Source organism: Heterodontus francisci, chromosome 18 (assembly GCF_036365525.1).
Source record: "Heterodontus francisci isolate sHetFra1 chromosome 18, sHetFra1.hap1, whole genome shotgun sequence".
In the NCBI taxonomy this organism is placed as follows: Eukaryota; Metazoa; Chordata; class Chondrichthyes; order Heterodontiformes; family Heterodontidae; genus Heterodontus; species Heterodontus francisci.
In genome coordinates this window covers 65,279,444-65,293,753 of record NC_090388.1, presented here as the reverse complement: position 1 = coordinate 65,293,753, position 14,310 = coordinate 65,279,444, and the positions used below count along the sequence as shown (strand labels likewise).

At 41.6% G+C, this 14,310-nt stretch overlaps 1 protein-coding gene across 1 annotated transcript in view; it reads left to right on the top strand.

Moving 5' to 3' along the window:
- Positions 1–14,310, top strand: part of LOC137379878 (V-type proton ATPase subunit S1-like) — a 78,372-nt gene that overhangs the window by 43,070 nt on the left and 20,992 nt on the right. Inside the window, exons 4-6 of the mRNA XM_068051278.1 lie at positions 773–954; positions 1,831–1,871; positions 4,532–4,617. Of these exons, the coding sequence (XP_067907379.1) occupies positions 773–954; positions 1,831–1,871; positions 4,532–4,617 (309 nt within the window). The remainder of the gene's footprint in view (positions 1–772; positions 955–1,830; positions 1,872–4,531; positions 4,618–14,310) is intronic.

Genomic DNA, 14,310 nt, shown 5'->3' with positions numbered 1-14,310 from the left:
TTATGAGGAGAGGTTGGATAAACTCGGATTGTTTTCACTGGAACGACGGAGGTGGAGGGGCGACATGATAGAGGTTTGCAAAGTTGTAAGCGGCATGGACAGAGTGGATAGTCAGAAGCTTTTTCCCAGGGTGGAAGAGTCAGTTACTAGGGGACATAGGTTTAAGGTGAGAGGGGCAAAGTTTAGAGGGGATGTGCAAGGCAAGTTCTTTATACAGAGGGTGGTGAGTGCCTGGAACTTGTTGCCGGGGGAGGTGGTGGAAGCAGGTACCATAGAGACGTTTAAGAGGCATCTTGACAAATACATGAATAGGATGGGAATAGAGGGATACGGACCTCGGAAGTGCAGAAGGTTTTAGTTTAGGCAGGCATCAAGATCGGCGCAGGCTTGGAGGGCTGAATGGCCTGTTCCTGTGCTTTACTGTTCTTTGTTCTTCATTCTTTGTACTTTCTCTCCAAGTTTCTTAACAGAGGCCTTTCCAGATATGAACAAGCTAGGTTTATTTCATTACTTTCCTTACACCTACCTTAGACTAGGAGCAAAACTGAGATGCAGAGGAATAAAGGAATGTCTGTTTAGTCTCTGTATTTCTAGTTCCACAAACAAGTAGAGAAAATTATACTCCGAAGTGAAATAAAATATGTAAGAAATATACTTTTTTCTCAGTGAGGTTTTGTATATTAGCAGGTGTTTTAATGTTCTCCTTTACAGGCAAATGGATCTGTGAAGTTTGTTCTCTGAATCTGATTAGTGGATTATATTTTTTTACCAGCAATTGCTTGAATCCTCAAACTCCTCCCTGATTCTGCCAGCAGTTGATTGGAGGGCCATCAGACATCTACAGGAAAATCCAGTTTGGACCAAAGTTCAAATTGACCATTTTGAAAAGACAGAACTGGAAATAGATCCTTCGAAACCCACCCGAATTGTAATAAATTTAGCACCAGTCAACAGGTATGTGTTATAATACCTAACCTTATCTATATGATACATTGGCACCTACTTTTTAAATTGTGACTAGATAAAGAAACATCTGACTGAGTAAGAATTGTTACAAACCATTCAATAAATTCAATGAGAGTTTGTCTTTGAATATTTCATTATCACTGAAAGTAGCTGTTAAGTCATTAAACAAACATCACCATATTCTAACATGTTGAACTTGATGATAACGATAGTTCATTTGTTAGCTGATTTCTAGTTTTTGTCCATTAATAGATAATGCTAGCAAACTTTGATCTAGAAGAAGGTATATTCCAATGAGAAGGACATGGAAACTTATATTGCTTCCTCCCCGTATAATCTTCTGAAGTTCTGTTGAAGACATTTTGCTGGGAAGAATAGAGAAAGCATCACTTCTTAACCAAGTCCATGTCTAACCTACAAGTACTTCATGCTTATAATAGGTACCCAAAATAGAAAAGTACTCAATTTCCCAGCATTGCTACCATTCAATTTTCTTATTAACATGTTGGTTTTCATCCTTCCTGGAAAAAACTAATTCGAGCCTTTTGCCCTCTGTGCAGATTTCTTTTAGTTGTACTGATCAGTTTGGTGCTGGACTCCTATAAAGAATGTAATTTCGTTGAGGTGAAGAGTAAGAAACAAGTGGACAGTTTTATATTAAAGTGAGCTTTTTTATGTTTCTGATGATGGACCAAAGATAGGGATCTCAGAATGAGCCTTTGAGAGTTCAGCTTATAGCAGCCGTGAATGAATTCTGCAATATTAACTTCAAAGAGTGCAAGTGATTGAATTATGCTTATCAATTGTGTTAATAATTATCACAGTAACACATTTATATTAACAAATAACTGTTTTAATGAACAGCACAAATGATTTGAAATTGGCGCAGAGTCTAGCTGACAATGGTAAGATTGATTTTTATTTTGTTACTTTTCCTTGGTTTAAATATGTTAAAGACTGAATTTACAATTATTGCCCACCTGATGGTTTGGATAGCTATACTCAAACATCTCACAGGACAAAATATACTCTTGATTTATGTACTATTGAAGCTAGAAGGAGGTGGGTTTTGCCTGTAGAAGTTAACAGGTCAGAGGTAATAGTGGAGATGGGGAGACAGCTAAGTATAACAGAGTTTTATATTAGTATTGATGCATAACAATTGCTCAAGATATTAAATTGATGAGGTAAATGTTGTGATAGAATAAATTATGGAAGCAGCTGGATTGAAATGCTTTCTTATGTTGTTAAACAGCAAGTTGTTCCGATTCCCAATGTGTTGACACTTTTAATTGGCTGTATCCCATTAAAGATAACCATTAATAAAAAGAACTGAACAATGTTTTAAAGTTGATCCTCTTCAATAATTCACTTGAACAACTGTCTTGGCAAGGTTCTGATTTGTGGGTAGTCGCTTTGGAAAACCAGTGATTGGATATTGAGGTTTGATGACTTTCTATCAAAACAAATTGACTCAGAATGTTTGGGAAGAAAATGTGATTAAATGTAATTGCATGTTTTCGGAGTCTGACGAAGTGTGATTACTCAACTTTAACTGTCTTTGGCATTGTTTTTATATGTTTTATGGCATAACTTCATATAACTCCAAATATTCTCCCAAACTGAGAGAAGTAAATGTTAAAATGTGTTTAAATCAATACAAATTATTTTATGGTTAACTGTTATTGAGAAGTTGATTTCTTCACAATGAAAATCCTGAGCAAGATTTTCCACTCTGAAGTTAAATAGTTGAACTTTTTCCTGCCAAAAGATTAAATTATCTAATATCTGACTTTTGTTTATAATTAACTAGTAAATCAGCATTATTGTTCCACTTGTTACCTTACACCTGCGTTTTGCTGTAATTCAGACATTCTGAGAAAGCTTAAAGCACAAGTTGGAACTAGTTTTAACTGGTTGCTTATAGGTTAACTTTGAGTCACATTTTTGGAAATGTTCCAGGACAAGGTAGATTGCTCAAAGATGTTGTAGAAGTGCACCACCTTTCCACTTTGCACTGTGCTTGTGGATTGTGGGACTTGGGTATGCTTGAGTGAATAAAGCAGTGGGTGCTCTCTTTGTTTACTTCATTCCAAATCTGCATTCTGGAAGTGAATTTCAGTGAGATTTTTAGGCAAAATAGGCATAGTTTCTTCACCTGCATTGCTGGCATCTCCCACCCTCTTCCTGTTCCCAACCTTCTCCAAAAATAGTAACAGCTACAATCGCATCAAAGGTTTAAACTTGCTATCCCGTTTCATTCTCCAGCTGGAGCTGTCCTGATGGCAGTTGTCTCGATAGGTCACTGGGATCTGCTGACAAGATCTCAATGTTGTAGTTTTTCTTTTTCCTCCCAAACTCAATATTTTTAGTGTCCCAACAATGAAGGTGTTGATTCTCAAAAAAATTAGCATGTTGTCAAAATGATTAACTAACCTATTTGTAAAGATGCAAAAAAAATCTAGTTGTTCTCATTCAACACTTTTAAAAACTGTGTAAAATTTAGCAAGTTAAAAACAAAAGGTTATATGCTCAAGTTCAAAATAGTGAACTATAATATTTAAGAATTTTCCTGTACAAATATTTAGTCAGATTTAATGTTCAAAATGGCAGTGGATCTGTTTTAATAAATAAAGCACAGAGAGCGAGACAATGGAGAGGAAACTTACTCACTTTCTCAGGATTTAAACACAACTTGGATCTGTGGTCTAACCCAATCCTGTTAAAGCAGTGAGTGTTGGGTACAGTGGGCTGAATTTTAATTCCAGGTTCTTGATCCGAGCACCAGGCTAATTCTAGGGCGGGAACTTGGAAGTGGCAGTGGCGGGTCCCTGGAGGAGATTTTCAAGGAGGCCGCCTCCGGGACCCCCATCCCATTAAGAACAGCGGGCAGTTTCCAGAGCTGGGAGGGCCAACGGGTGGGCCCAAGGCTCTGAGCAGCCGGCAGCCCCACTGGGAGAAGTAGGAGATGCCGCTGTAGGTGGGAGACCGCAAGGGTGCCTCAAGACAGAACAAAAATATACTGTGGCCATAGTTGCCAGGCTATCATTGCAGAGGGGGAACCCCTCCTCAGGATGGCCTGCGGCCTTGGAAGCTGTCCTCACATCCCAGTGGATGCATGCTGGGCTGCTATGCAGGATGCATCTCTGGAGCACCCCCCCCATCCTTCCCCGGTCTGCCGCCACCATTCCATCTGTGGGCTCAAGCTACATCGGGGCGGGGGGCGGGGGGTCCGTCTGTCATTCGATAAGTTACGTGTCATGACCCCACCCAGAACCCGCCTCCCTGGATATAAGCCAGAGGTGGGAAGTTACAAGACTGGCACAGTGGCCAGAAGCAAGAAATTGATGGCACGCTTGCCTCCAAACCCACCTCATCCTTGGGATGAAAATTCAGCCCAGTGTCTTATTTCAGATGAGCATTCATTCAGTAACTCAGGCCAGTATTCATTCCCCTCATGTTCATAAATTAAATGTATTCCAACCATGTTAGCATTGACGGACCTATTTTTGTTTTTAAAATGGTATGGTTTGCATATTATAAATCATGAAAATTTAATTTCTAGATAAAGTAATTGGGATGACAACTAGTACTTTGAGAAGGAAAGGACTACAATTTTCTGGCATTTATACATCGCTGAGACCTTCTGTGGTGAGTAATAATACAAAAACAAGACTTCCAATTATGGCTGGAAGTTCCTCCATGTTTAGCATTAACCCATTAGCTGATAATAGTTTATATGCTTTATTTAAACTTGCTGTCCCATTTCAATCTCATGCAACATCTGGATGACAGATGTCTCAAAGGCTCTCTGAGCCAACATTGTATATACTTTTTATTTTCTCCCAATCTTGACATACCTTGGTATCCCATTTAAGAATGTATTGATTCTCAGAGAGATTACTATGATGTTGAAGCAACTGACTAACCAATAAGGTAAAGGTACAAAACTATAGGCAGAAATAATAAACTTATGTAACTGTTCGCAACATAATTAGGAGCAAGGAGAGTCATTCAAACCATCTTAGATCATCCATCTAGAGATAACTACAACTTCATCAGAGCAGCTAACTGTCTCTTAAATGACTCCAAGATTGTTGACTCCACTACCTACGAACATACGAATTAGGAGCAGCAGTAGGCCACTTGGCCCCTTGAGCCAGCTCCACCATCCAATAGGTTCATGGCTGAAATGATTTCTCCACATTACCACCTATCCCCGATAGTCTTTCACCCCCTTACTTATCAAGATTCTATCTACCTCTGTCTTAAACATATTCAAAGACTCTGGTTCCACCACAAAGAACAAACAAAGAACAGTACAGCACAGGAACAGGCCATTCGGCCCTCCAAGCCTGCGCCGATCTTGATGCCTGCCTAAACTAAAACCTTCTGCACTTCCGGGGACCGTATCCCTCTATTCCCATCCTATTCATGTATTTGTCAAGATGCCTCTTAAACGTCGCTATCGTACCTGCTTCCACCACCTTCCCCGGCAGCAAGTTTCAGGCACTCACCACCCTCTGTGTAAAGAACTTGCCTCGCACATCCCCTCTAAACTTTGCCCCTCTCACCTTAAACCTATGTCCCCTAGTAACTGACTCTTCCACCCTGGGAAAAAGCTTCTGACTCTCCACTCTGTCCATGCCACTCATAACTTTGTAAACCATGTCACCCCTCCACCTCCGTCGTTCCAGTGAAAACAATCCAAGTTTATCCAACCTCTCCTCATAGCTAATGCCCTCCAGACCAGGCAACATCCTGGTAAACCTCTTCTGTACCCTCTCCAAAGCCATTTGTGCCATTTACTGTATACTTCCCACCTGCATTAGATCTTCCAAAATGCATTACCTCACATTTGTCTGGATTAAACTCCATCTGCCATTTCTCCGCCCAAGTCTCCAACCGATCTATATCCTGCTGTATCCTCTGACAATCCTCATCACTAACTGCAACTCCACCAACCTTTGTGTCGTCCGCAAACTTACTAATCAGACCAGCTGCATTTTCCTCCAAATCATTTATATATACTAAAAAGAGCAAAGGTCCCAGCACTGATTCCTGCGGAACACCACTAGTCACATCCCTCCATTCTGAAAAGCACCCTTCCACTGCTACCCTCTGTCTTCTATGACAGAGCCAGTTCTGTATCCATCTTGCCAGCTCACCTCTGATCCAGTGTGACTTCACCTTTTGTACCAGTCTGCCATGAGGGACCTTGTCAAAGGCTTTACTGAAGTCCATATAGACAACATCCACTGCCCTTCCTTCATCAATCATCTTTGTCACTTCATCAAAAAACTCAATCAACTTAGTGAGACACGACCTCCCCTTCACAAAACCATGCTGCCTCTCGCTAATAAGTTTGTTTGTTTCCAAATGGGAGTAAATGCTGGCCCGAAGAATCCTCTCTAATAATTTCCCTACCACTGATGTAAGGGTCACCGGCCTATAATTTCCTGGATTATCCTTGCTACCCTTCTTAAACAAAGGAACAACATTGGCTATTCTCCAGTTCTCTGGGACCACCTTTTGGCAAAGAGAGTTCCAAAGTCTAATAACCCTCTGAGAGAAAACATTTCTCCTCATCTCTGTCTTAAATGGGCTACCCCTTATTTCTAAACAGTGACCCCTGGTTCTAGATTCTCCCAAAAGGGGAAACATCCTTTCTACCTCCACCCTGTCAAGACCCCTCAGGATCTTATATATTTCAATCAGGTTGCCTCTTATTCTTCACACACACAAACAAACGCAGAGCATACATTGTTTACGGAGGGAGGGTAGACAGTACCTCCCTTCATGCCTGCAGAGCTTTCCCTCCAGTAATCCCAGACCCTCTCCCACCTCCCTTTAAGAATGCAGAGCTGAGACCCCGATCATCCCAAACTTACCTGTACTGTTGTTCCGTCTGGGTTTCCTATTCGTGAATAGGACGACACGTGACAGCTCCCCATTCAGCGAAAAATGCGGAAAGTGTGGAACGGCAGGCTGCTATGGTAATTGGGGTGCTGCCGCCGAGCTGGGTGGGGAGGCTACACCACGGTCCCGCCATGACTGGAAAATGCGGCGGGCCTTCTCGACGTCAGGGATCGAGGTGGGCCTCACCCGGCAGAATTTTACGGGCCCACCACAACCCACGACGTTGAGGGGCTGGTAAAATTCAGCCCATTGTGTGGGCCTGCACGACATTCTTTACTTATGTGTAAACATTTTCACTGCTATAATTTTCTAAACATGCTGTACAAATGTAGATCAGATCTCCCACTCTAAAGATAATCACTCCTGTGCCATTTGTGATCAGCATCCTTCCTGTTCTTCGTTCTTGATCCGAGTGAGCACAATGAGAGCTGATGATCATTGGGCGTAGCCTTATTCCAGCTTCTAACCTGACATGTATCCATCAGGCCACCCTGCACCTCAGCATTTATAGCTTTCACAATTGGGAGAACTTAAAATTCAACATCAGTTTTGAGACAGGTTGACATCCACAATATTGTTCCCTTCAATCACATAATCCACATAAATGTCTTGTCCCACTATCATAAATGTAGCATGTTTTTTTTCCCCAGCCTCTTTTATACACATTTAAAAACAATGCTATATTGAATAAATCTAACTTGTTGATGCACTATTCATTTTGACACTGATTCATCAAACACACTGTATAAAGTTTTCCACTCATGTTAACCTGTTCAGAGAGAGAACAAAAGAACATGACATATGGAATAAGAAAAATCCCCTTAGTTCATCAATCTTCATCAAGTTCATCAAGGAACCATGGAAAATGTACTATGTCATAAATTGTGCTCAATCTACTCAACTCTGCAAATAATCAGAGTGAAACTTCCAAGACAGTGAAGCTTCTCCTTGACCCATGACTTTAATTGAATGAATCATCATGTAACAATCTAAGAATGCACCTGATATTTTTTAGCCATAACCAGTTCCATTCAGAAACCATCACTAATATTCTCGGCAGCGCAAGAACTATTGTATTTTGTATAGTGTTAGATCATCTATGACTACATTTGAAACCTATTATCTCATCCTGTACCAGACATTTATCCAGTTGAACATTAGAGGAATTAATTAGTGCAGGACCAACTGCTTTTTACTGGCAACTATCCTGTAAGGGAGTTTTTGTAATTTCTTATCCCAATTGTGGCTTGTTAATATTGTACTCTTGAACTCAAGTTCGACAGTCCCAGTTAAATAACCAGTTAACATTTACATTATCCACACATTTCAACATTGTGGAGAGCTGTGTCATATCATCTCTCAATCTCTTATCCAATGAACAGAAGTTCAGTTAAAAGAAAAGACTTGCATTTATATAGTGCTTTTCACGACCACTGGACATCTCAAAGCACTCTATAGCCAATGAAGTACTTTTGAAGTGTAGTCACTGTTGTAATGCAAGAAACATGGAAACTAATTTTGCACAAAGTTAACTCCCACAAACAGTAACGTGATAATGACTAGATAATCTGTTCTTGTGGTTATGTGTGATAGTGATCTGACTAAAGGCAGGTCCTTTGCTCATTTCTCCACATCTTGCAGTCTTGCACTTTCCTCTTCAGTTGTTCATAGGAGCTTCCCATTTTCAATTTCACATTGTCTAACATCATCATTCTCTTTCTCTCTCTTGCTCTACATCCCTCTAATCTTCCTTCAGTCACCTCTTTCAGCAAGGTCTCATGGCTTAGAATATGGCCGACCCAACTTTGTTGCCTTTTCTTGATGGTATTCTCTAAAGAGCTATCCTCCTCCACCATCCTGAGAACATTTTCATGCTCGTGTTCTCTCCAAATGACCCACTCCATCCTTCTCCACAACCACATTTCATAACTTTCTAGTCTTTGGATGTCTGCTTTTCTCAAGGTCCACCTTTCAGCGCCTACAGTAACACACTCCAAATCACAGTCTTGATAATTCTTTTCTTAAGATCTCTACTCATTCCTATACTGAGCAATTCTTTATGTTTGGAGTATGTATTCTTTGCCATTGTATTCTGGCTCTGATTTCTACATGACTGTAATCATCTTCCGACAAGATGCCTTCCAGATACTTAAATTATGACAACCTCTTCCAGCTGTTTGCCATTTATCTTGACCTGTGCTATCCCACCATTAATTTTTCCAATCTTCATCACTTTTGACTTTTTTTTACATTAATTTTCATTCTGTAAGCTTTCATCACTTCATTCATTCTATCCATTAGTATCTGTAGATCTGCTGCTGTGCTAGCCACTAGGGCCTGGTCATCTGCAAATCTCACTACCTTCACCAATTGACTTGCTACTTTGACAGCTTTCTAGTGTTTCTTTTATTATCGCTTCCACATAGATGTCAAAGAGAATTTGAGACCTCAAGGGATAGACAATCCTGCCCTTTTGTGAGTTGTCCTAGGCCCAGGTAAGGGCCCCATGGCCAAAGGTAGAACCAGTGAATTTTCAGCGGTGATGGCCAAAGAGCTAGAACTTGGAGGGACAACAGCTGCTTACAGTCAGAGGATCCTTTGGGAAGAGACCTTTTGATTCCTTTAAGCACACATGAGGAATACAATGGGAAAACACCTCATGTATTCCTTCCCAGTTAAATTGCTCATGGCTGACATAACTCAAAGTTAGATGACTAGCAACATTAACGGCACCAACAAAATGCTTGGTGTCACTTCTGGGAGTGGAGGAAAGGCCTCCCAGGTCATCAACATGCAAAATCCTTATGGAAAATTGGTGAGAATGGGAACTTAGAATGTGAGGACAATGATGAGAAAGGGGAAGCTAGGAAAATGTCAAGAGGGAAATGGAAAGTTACAGCCTGAATATTCTCTGTCTGACAGAAGTAAGATGGAGAGATTGTGGTGATTTTGAAAGTGACAATAAAAAAAGAGTCATTTATGTGGGTTGATTTAGGGATAAATATTGGCTTGGACATCACGAATAACTTACCCATTCTTAGTTCTGTGAGTTTCCCTTCAGAATTGAATCCTCATAATCATCCTTGATATTCTTGATTAAAATCTCCAATACACCAATGTCATTTTGACATGAGATGCCCAAAACAACATAGAATAATCCAAAAATGTGGTCTTGTCAATGAGTTATAGAGGATTAAGTAGCCTGTATGACTTGTAATTAAATACCTTTGAAGATGCATCCTCGTTGTTGATTGGCCTGGTTAATAACAGCCTCATTAACAGCTACAGTCGATAGTTACTGAAACAATCAGTTCTAACTCCTAAATTCTTTCAACTTGTACCTTTGCTGATAGTTGTCCATTCATTCTGTGTAGAAGTTTTATATTTTCTTCCCTAATTTGCATTATTTTGCATTTTCTTAGTTACCTCCTCCTGAGGCCCCCACCATCACAAAAAATAGTTTTCAGCCAATTCGATTCACTCCACATGATATCAAGAAACAGCTGAGCACACTGGATACAGCAAATGGTTATGGGCCCCGATAATATCCCGGCTGTAGTACTGAAGCCTTGTGCTGCAGAACTAGCCACACCTCTAGCCAAGCAGTTCCAGTACAGCTACCACTGTGCAACTGGCATTTACCTGACAACTGGAAAATTGTCCATATATGAGCTATCCACAAAAAGCAGAATAAATTCCAAATTCAATCCTAACAATTACCATCCAATCAGCCTACTCTCAATCATGAAAGTGATGGAAAGTGTCATAAATGGTACTATCAAGTGGCACTCAACAATAACCTGCTCAGTTTGGGTTCTGACAAGACCACTCAGCTCATTACAGCCTTGGTCCAAACATAGACAAAAGAGCTGAATTCAAGAGGTGAGGTGAGAGTGACTGCCCTTGGTATCAAGGCAGCATTTGACCAAGTATGGCATCAAGGAGCCCTAGTCAAATTGAAGTCAAGGGGAATCAGGGGAAAACTCTTCATTGGTTGGAGTCATACCTGGCACAAAGGAAGATGGTTGTGGTTGTTGAAGGTCAATCATCTCAGCCCCAGGACATCACCGCAGGAGTTCCTCGTGGTAGTGTCCTAGGCCCAATCATCTTCAGCTGATTCGTCAATGGTCTTCCCTCCATAATAAGGTCAGAAGTGGGGTGTTCGCTGATGATTGCACTTTTTTCAACTCCTCAGTTACTGAAGCAGTCTGTCTCTGCATGCAGCAAGACCTGGACAGCTTTCAGACATGGGGTGATAAGTGGCAAATAACATTTGTGTCATACAAGTATCAGGTAATGACCATCTCCAACAGGACAGAATTTAACCATCACCCCTTGATATTCAATGTCATTACTATTGCTGAATCCTCCAACATGAACAGACAGCTTGATGGCCATCAACAATGGGTGTCCAATTGATCCACTGGGAAGGAGTTCTTGTTCCAGGAGGCTGCAGATGTCAGCAATAACCTGCCATGAAAGCCTGAGGCACTGATGCTCGAACATGTCAAGAGAGCTGATCCTCTACCTGTAGACCCTGTGTTGGGGGTCTCACCTCCTTTGAGCTGGATCTCTGTATCTATCCCCTCTGCCCTGTGGAGGGGTATGTGGAGGAGAAGGCAGCTGGTGCTATTGTTGCTCCTGCTGCTGCTGCTAGTGATGTTGGTGTTGGTGCTGCTGCTCTTCTTATTCTTCATCAGAGGTGCAAGGTAGAGCTGCATACGCTGTTCACATGTGTGGTGAAGGCTGACAGCAGGGAAGTGCAGCTGAAGAGGAGTGAAGTGCTGGACAGGCGAAGTGACTTCCAAGAAGTTGGCAATCAACTGTCAAGCAATCATAGCACTCTCTAAGGAAGAAGTGCTTTGAAGAGCAGCCTCTCACCTGGCCATGGCTGGAGCTCTTCAGTTTCTCTAATCAAAGCCTTTCCAACTTGTTAGTTTCACTGAAGAAGTCCTCCTCCGTGACCTTGGCAACAGCTGCCAGCTCAGAAAATAGGTCCACTGCTTGTTAAAGCCAGAATTCTTGGTTAAAACACGCTTAATTAACTATTTGAATATTTCAATAATTTACCCAACAGCTACAGAATGGTTCCCCGCTCACCTTCACCTTCACACTTGTCCAAGTGAAACCCAGAAGTGGGCGGGATGATGTCAGTATCCTGAACTGACATCACTTTTAGGGGATTTAACTCACTGCATGTAAAGGCCTGCTACCTGACCCGAATCTGACGGGACCCGATAACATGTGTCGGATTGCACTTCCAGTTCCGGCATTCGGGCTCGGGTCGGATCGGGTCGGACACGCTCTATCACAGGTAAGTGGCTCCAACGTTAATTTAATTTTTGGATGAGAAATGTGGTATTGTTACAGGTTATTTTAAGCTTGTGCAGATCAGCAACAAAGTGAAAAACGGAAGGCAAGTTAACTGATGGTCAGATGCGGGGAAAAAAATGGAAGGACTCGGGCCGGGTTGGATGTGGTTCTGTCGGGCTGGGGTTTTTTTTTTTTGCAGACCTTTAACTGCATGCACTGAAACCTGCTTCCCCTTGCCTGTCAAAATTCCCTCCTGTGTGTCTGTGATCACAAAAAGAAAAGAAAAAGAAGCCAATACGAAGGAAACTGTATGGGTGAGATTGGGAGGGAGCTGGAAAGGAGCTAAACTAAATTTACCTGGCATTTTGTAGTTGTAAGTAGTTTGTCACTTATTTGAGAGTTTATAAGAGATATTGGAAATAGGTCTCAGAAAGCTAGTATGAAATTGTAAAAACTGTAGAGATGCAGAAAGATTCTTCATTCCATGAAATGTTTTTAAAGATTTATTTTCCTTATTTTAAAACAAAAAGCTCTACATACTAACTGCTGTTTAAGTCAAAGTGGTATACTGTGTAGTATTATCAACTGGAGCTGCACAGTACATAGAACTAACAGATGTTTGCAGCGCAGAACGGAGCCATGTGACTCATCATGTCTGTACCAAATCTATCTAGACTAAACCTTATTGTCCTACACTCTCCCCATAGCTCTGTTTCTTCCTCTGTTTTAATTATTTATCCAGTTTTCCTTTAAAGCATTCAATGTTCTCAGTGTTCGTCACCCCTTGTGACAAAACATTTCCTGTTCCAACAATCCTCTGTGTGAAGAAATTTCTCCTAACCTCTTCCTTCACATTCTTAGTGCTAATTTCAAATTGATGATCTCTCATAATTTACTCTCCAATCAGAGAAAATAGCCTTTGCCTTTACACTCTACCAAAGCGCTTTATAATTTTAAAAACATCCATTAAATCTTCTCGGTTTTCTGTACTCCAGTGGAAGTAGTTCTCACATCTGAAGTTTCTCCTCATTCTATAGTTTCTCATCCCTACCATCAACTTGGTGAATCTATGCTATTTTGCCCCGTATTGTGCTTTCTATGATGTAGTACCCAAAATTGCACATAGTACTCTAAATGTGGCCTGCACACGTTTTGTGTAAATTTATTACTTCTTTAATTTTGCACTCAATACTTCAATTTATGAAGTCCAAAATGCTCTTGGCCTATTTTTCTAGCTTCATCCACCCGCATGTTAACTTTCGGGGAGTTACGTATTTGAACCCCAGTTCAGTTCATCCAGACCCTTCAGTGTCTTTCCATTGAGTGTTTGTTCCCATTCCTTGGGCTGGATTTTGTAGTCCGTGGAACATGGCAGCCGTCCTACCCGTGACCCACGCTTAACATAACATAATGACGTCGGCCGCCGCCCCCCCGCCCCATCATGTGATCAGGGTGGCATTGGCAACGCTGTGAATGGCATCACCTGATGCAGGAGCAGGTGCTGGTGCTATCTTTAAAAGGCTGCCAGCCCTGCAAACCGTGTATCCACATGCAGAGTTGCCCCTGTCCCCATTCCCCCCTCCAATCCAACACACAATGTGAGTTGACCCCTTCCCCCACTTATTCATACACACAATACAGAGTTGACCTCTTCCCCGTCTCTGTGGTGCCAGCTTCTCATGGACGGGGAAGTGAAGGTGCATGAGTGCCACACATCAAGCTCAAGATTGGGAATGGATGGTAAGATCGTGGTGAATTACATTCAAATGGATACCAAGAGGTACTTATTATATTTAAAGTAGGGACCCATCGCAGAGTGGTGAAGGTGCCGCCACAGAGCTTCGCCATGCCCAGGAAGATTGGAACTAGCAATCCTGGCGTCAGGTGCCATGGCGGCCATTGCCGCTTCTATTCTCCGCCCACCCCCACCATGAAACTCGACGACAGGAGTGCATTTCCTCCTGTCTGTCCACTCTGCTAACCTGTCTACATCGTCTTTAAGTTTTTTTTTTATTTACAGTCCCCCTGTGTGTCAAACTTCCATGCATTTGTGCTATCGACAAAGTATAGATTGTATCCCCATGACCATCATTATCATATGTGGGGAGCCTT